Source organism: Balaenoptera physalus (assembly GCF_965194825.1).
Source record: "Balaenoptera physalus genome assembly, chromosome: 8".
Lineage (NCBI taxonomy): Eukaryota > Metazoa > Chordata > Mammalia > Artiodactyla > Balaenopteridae > Balaenoptera > Balaenoptera physalus.
In genome coordinates, this window is record NC_138887.1 from 117,506,077 (window position 1) to 117,512,076 (window position 6,000).

General features: G+C 51.3%; 1 protein-coding gene across 1 annotated transcript in view; it reads right to left on the reverse strand.

The window, feature by feature from the left end:
- PDIA4 (protein disulfide isomerase family A member 4) overlaps nt 1-4,579 on the reverse strand; it is a 29,402-nt gene extending 24,823 nt beyond the window's left edge. The window contains exon 1 of the mRNA XM_082473692.1: nt 4,167-4,579. Within this exon, the coding sequence (XP_082329818.1) occupies nt 4,167-4,254 (88 nt within the window). The 5' untranslated portion in view covers nt 4,255-4,579. The remainder of the gene's footprint in view (nt 1-4,166) is intronic.
- Between the last annotated feature and the right edge of the window lie 1,421 nt (nt 4,580-6,000).

Genomic DNA, 6,000 nt, shown 5'->3' on the forward strand with positions numbered 1-6,000 from the left:
AGCCACCTCGCCACCTCCCTGCTCCACGTCAGGGACCCTGCAGGGTGGGAGGGCCTGCAGAAGCCCCAGGCCCCCAGCACAGTCAGCAGGAGGCTTGGGGAGAGCGGTGAGAACCAGGCTCCCTGGACGTGGAGGGGGCAGGACCCAGAAGAAGACAACCTGGGCTCAACCCCAATGCCGCCTCTCAGGGCTGTGGCCTCAGCTCGTTTCCTTACACTCACGTCACACTGAAACCCCTTCCACTGGTGACTGGCAGCCAACACTGTACACGCAGGTCCTCGGGAAGCCTAGGACCTAACGCTTGAGAACCTCCGGGTTTACACCGGCCGGCTAGGGGCTCCCGGTACTTCTAGGAACATTGCCTACAACAAACTTGCAGGACAAGTACTAGCTGACCCATGCCGGCCTGCAGAACCCTGGTCACAGTGGCTTTCAAAAGGCTAGTCTGACCGCCCCTCACTTGAAAGTCCCACCCAAAATGACCCACATCGGGGCTGCAAACCCGGGGGCTTAATGTGGGGATGTCGTGCAGGTTCTCTGCTCCTGTCGGGGGCCTAGGAAACGCCACACGCCTTGCCCCAGGTCTGGCTGCTCCCACGGCCCGGAAGGCCTGCTGTGGGCAGGTGGGTAGGCCCCAGGCAGGGCATCTCCACTCTCACCGCCTGCCTGCTCGGCTCAATCCAGGAATCAAGTTCACTTGCGGGCAGACGGAAAGACTGGAGGAAGGTTGGGAAGAAGGCTCGGGAGAGCTTCATGCTCTCTTCAGGCTAGGAAACACAGCTCGGGGAGGAAGCGGGACTCGGCTGTCTGCTCAATGCACAGGGATAAGGTGAATTTTACAAAACGGAAACGCAGAGATGCTTTCCTACCTACATCCAGCCCGAAGTGGTCTGTAAGCACTACTCGTGACGGGCTCTCACGATTAAATGGGGGTCCATGAGTTATCCTGGGACAGAGCTCCTAACAGGGAACTCATTTCTTGATAATTTTTAAAAAACTGACTTTGAGTTTATATTTTTAAGGATCAACAAAATGGCAGAACATTCCCTACATAATTAAGGATCCTCAACAGCATTAAGGCGTGGCCCCCCCTTTCCATTCCTCCCCAAGTTGCAGACAATCCCCAGGGTTGACTCCTCTGCAGTTGGAGAAGGTGTTGGCTCTATATTCTCACGGACTAAAACCCCACACATCCGGACAAGGAAAATATCTCAGTTTAATGGTGAGACCACTCTTCACTGGGCTTCACTTTTAAAGTTGGACATTCTAGGATAGAAATATATCCAAAGCGTTCCAGCCCCTTCTGGAAGGGTGCCATCCTCCTCAGCGTGTAGTCAGTGAAGCCTCTTGCATCATCTCCACACACTGCTTAGCCCACCCAGTAAGGCCAGTCCTGAAATGTAGGCCCCTCCTCTAACCAGGTCACTGCAACCCCTGCCCACTCCCAACAGGACATCTGACAACACGGGATGCTGCCCAGGCTGGACACCAGCGGCTCCTACAGCACGTCCTCATCTGCCTCCTCAGCTGGCCGGTCTTCCAGTTCCCACCAGGGAGGTGCCCATAAAAGTGGGGTAAATCTTTTTTTTTTTTTTAAGTATTTATTTATTTATTTATTTATTTATGGCTGTGTTGGGTCTTCGTTTCTGTGTGAGGGCTTTCTCTAGTTGTGGCAAGCGGGGGCACTCTTCATCGCGGTGCGCGGGCCTCTCACTATCGCGGTCTCTCTTGTTGCAGAGCACAGGCTCCAGACGCACAGGCTCAGTAATTGTGGCTCACGGACCTAGCTGCTCTGCGGCATGTGGGATCCTCCCAGACCAGGGCTCGAACCCGTGTCCCCTGCATTGGCAGGCAGACTCCCAACCACTGCGCCACCAGGGAAGCCCAAAAGTTGGGTAAATCTTACCATTAGGTCAATACTGAATAGAAAAAGAGAAATTTGTTATCAGATATAACATCATTTAACTGATATTGTTTATGTGCCAGGCACCGTGCTGAGCACGTAAGCACACTATCTCAACCTCCGAGGGAAACATATTACATGCACTTTACAGAGGAAGAAACAGAGAGCTTTAGTCACCTGCCCAAAGGCACAAGGCTACTGAGTGGAGGGCCCTGACCGCTCAGCTGCTATGCCATGTTGACACATAGGATTTTCTTCCCAGGATGCCCCAAGTTTTACATGGACTCGTTTGATAATTACTTCCCAGAAACGAAAAGAGAGGGGCAACTGGACAGTTCCTCAGCACTGTACCCAAGTGAATTTCCACTCACTTTAAAATGGAAACCAATCCCAAATAAAAGCAAGCAAGGGACTTCCCTGGTGGTCCAGCGGTTAAGACTCTGCACTCCCAACGCAGGGGGCCCCGGGCTCCATCCCGCATGCTGCAACTAAGAGTCCACATGCCGCAACTACAAGAGCTCACAGGCCGCAACGAAGATCCCGCATGCTGCAACTAAGACCCGGTGCAGCCAAACAAACAAATAAATAATAAAATAACTAAGATCCCGCATGCCCCGCAGTGCGGCAAAAAAAAAAAAAAAGGTAAAAAGCACGAGAGGCAAAAAAGGGGGAAAACCCCCTAAGGACTGGGACCATCTGGGGTAGAGGGAAGTGTGGCCCTAAAATAAATCCACGGGATGGGTTATCTGTGATAGAAGCTGAACGTGAAGAGCCAGGGATGGGAAAGAGTCAAGGTAACTACTAGAAGCCCCACCCTACCCAACTGCAGAGATTCCCGGGCTCACCCCAGAGGCGACTGCTTCCCAGGGTCTCCAGTGCATTAGTGACCTGGGACCCAAATGACAGACTCACTCCTCCTAATAGCCCTTGGTGTCCACCCATGTTTGCCACCCTTCCAGGCCTCTTAAGAATCCCCGCAAAACAGAATCACTGGATCAGAACCAAGACAAAGCTAGTTTGCTCTTTGGCTACGTTCCAAAAACTACCCTCCATCTCCACTGGTCCTCAAACTTTAATGTGCCTCCCAAAGTTTACTTTGCCCACGAATCAATGAAATGTTTAACATGCAGATTCGAGGGCCCACCGCTGCAGTCCGCTTGGGTGTATTTTGGGACTCTGTATTTAAATAAGCACCAGGTGATTTGGATAAAGGTCCTAAGACACTTGTAGGTGACACTACTCTCTAGTTCCTGTTGGCAGGTAGGTGTTCTTCTCACCAATCGCTGGTTTTTAACTTCCCTTTCTATGTGGGTAAAGATTCTTGAATCACTGACTTGCATCAAAGTTACTCAAGCTGTTTAAAAGAGTATAAAGTTCACAGTTCCTTTACACACTAACATTAGAAAAAGGGGTTTATTTATATTGGAACAAACTCAACAGGAAAAAACTCTAGTCACCTAGAGAAAGGCCAGAGAGAAAAGTTTAAGACCAGTAATGCGATGCCTTGTTCTCTAGAAATTAGCATTCTTTTCTTGACTAAAACTTTCTAATTTTCCAAGTTCTCTTACACCATTTGTTTTTAGCTAGCCGATTTCAAAGAAAAATGCAGGAGTGATGACTAGTAGCTGCGAACCTTCCTCCCAGAGCGGGCGCTTTATGGGCAGGGGCCACACTCATCCTGAACGCCCACAACCCAGCGCAGTGACTGACACACACAGTAGGTGCTGAATAAATGCTCGCACAAGGAATGCTATCTCCGGTTTCCAAAAGATGCAAACCAAGCCATCCCTTTCTCCCTCAAACCAGAACCCTTGAGTTACTTATATCCAAACCTACAAACTACAGTTTTGAGACGTAAAATGCTTGCTGCTCGCGGTTGTCCCGAGAGCTCCTACTTGGGGCTTCATGCCCTCGCCCCTTCTCTAAAATCTGTTTTGAAACCAGAGGCCCCTCTCCCTTCACACTCCCTGGGCGTGTTAGCCTCAAATGCTGAACCAGTTCCCAAGCTCCCCTTCCCAGGAGCGGGCAGTCAGCCTGGACTCGAGGAAAATCTGAGCAGAATCAGGGCGAAGGAGCCAGCACGCAAAGAAGGCACTTTACATCCTCTCCGCGTTCAAGCCTCGGTGGCAGCCCCGGCCGCTTCGCCGCCCTCCTCTCCCGGATCTCCCAAGCGATCCTGTCCCCCGCTACCGCCCTCAAACTGCAGCACGTCGGCGGTCCGCGCGGCGCCCCCGGCCCACAGGCCCGGCCCGCCGCCGCTCACCTTCATCCGGGCCCTCGGCGCTCGCCGCTGCCAGCAGCTGCGCCAGGGCTAAGAGCAGAACGAGCAGCCAGGCTTTCCGGGGCCTCATCGCGACTGTGCGGAGCTTGGTCTCCTCGCGCCGGCGGCCGCTGGGCGATCCCGAACCTCAGGCTCCGGTCTCGCGAAGGGAAACGAGAGGTAAGGAAAGAAACCGCCCCTCCCGGAAGACCTAGCCAGCAATTGACTGGGGGCGGGGGAAGCCGCGGACCGGCCAATCCCAGCCCGACCGGGGGCGCGGGCCGCGTGCGCCGAAGTGCGCGTCCGAGCTCCGCAGCACCGAGCTCCGCAGCACCGAGCTCCGCAGCGCAGACCCTCCTCCCTGGCCTCCTCCGCAGGCCCCGCGGCTCCGGCGTTTAAAGATCAGAGCGCTAACGTGAGGTGCCCCCTTCTGATTGGCTGCGCCGCGGCCTCCAATCAGCGGCTGCCACTCGGTTTGCCTGGAGCGCACAGGCTGAGAGAGGGAGCGGGGGAGAACAAAGGCGGCGGGCAGGGGCCGGAGGGGCGGGGTCGGGCTACGCCTCGGGAGCGATTGGCCGGTGGAGCGGTGGGCGGGGCCTTGGAAATGGCGAGGCGGGAGGGGCTCCAGGCTGCTGATCTGGGCAGGAAGAACACGTGTCCTTAGCAGAACGCTGGTGAGAGGGTACGTGTGCGCAACCCTGGGGGACGCTGGTGGGGGCTCAAGAGCGAAGCGGCGGAGGGGCCCGAACTAGTCTGTTGGTGGGAAAGAGAGAGAACGGGACTCCCGACTCGGCTTCATGTTCGTGGTCTTTTTGGTTTCTGCCTGCGCGAATGAAAGTTGGCGTTTCTTTCCTGGATTAAAACACAAATTGGCCTTGGGGACGGGGGTCTCATGCAGTAAAAGTGAATCTAGAACTAGGATTTGGGGAAGCTTCTCTCTAGGGTTTCATCTGTGAGCAGGCCATCAGGTGCGTGTCTAAACTTTGCTTCATGTTATCAATTTCTCCTGATTTTCTGCAAAAGTGAAATATCAGGCAATCTAAAGGTTTACACAAGTCTAAATATAGGCTTGAGGTTTTCCCTCTTGACAATTTAGGAGGGAAAAAACTAGGTTAAGATAGATAAAGATTTTTGTACGTCAAGCCGTGATGTGTCTTAGGGTTTGAGATTTCTTTAACACCTGGGGATTCGTATGCCTAAAGAGCTACGGAAGACATATAGGTCAAATTAACAAAACTCGAGGGTCCAGAAGTATTTTTCTGTGTATACAGATTGTCAGGAAGAAAGAAAGCTAACTACTCACAGGCTTTAGTAATTAGAAAGTTTTTTATTTGATTTATTAAATTTAATAAATTTCTATTGAACTACTGAATCTGATGGTACTCCCCTCAGTTCTGTAGGGCAGGAAGACATTATTCAATTAACTGTAACGACAGGGTGAGTATGCACTAAGTGATTTATCAGAATGCTCTGAATGTAGAATATCAAACAGTTGAATATCATTTTAAGAAACTCTTCAAAAAGATAGTGTGCCCAGCCAAAATTTTTATCTTTCTTGGTAGTTTCCTCTGAATCCTTATTAAACTGAGGATTCAGAATACCATTTGCCCAGATGTGGGACAAATACAACCAATTTCACCAAGACCCTTTGTTGATCCAAGGTATGAGAGGAAACCTCTCAAAATGCAGTATATATGTATGTATACACACACATATATATGAAATCAGTATCATATTGTGAAATTAAAGTAATATTTTCTTTTTAAAAAACATTTAGAGCAATGAACAATGAATGAACAGTTCATTCAACAGCAAAACATTAGTTTATCAAGTTGAA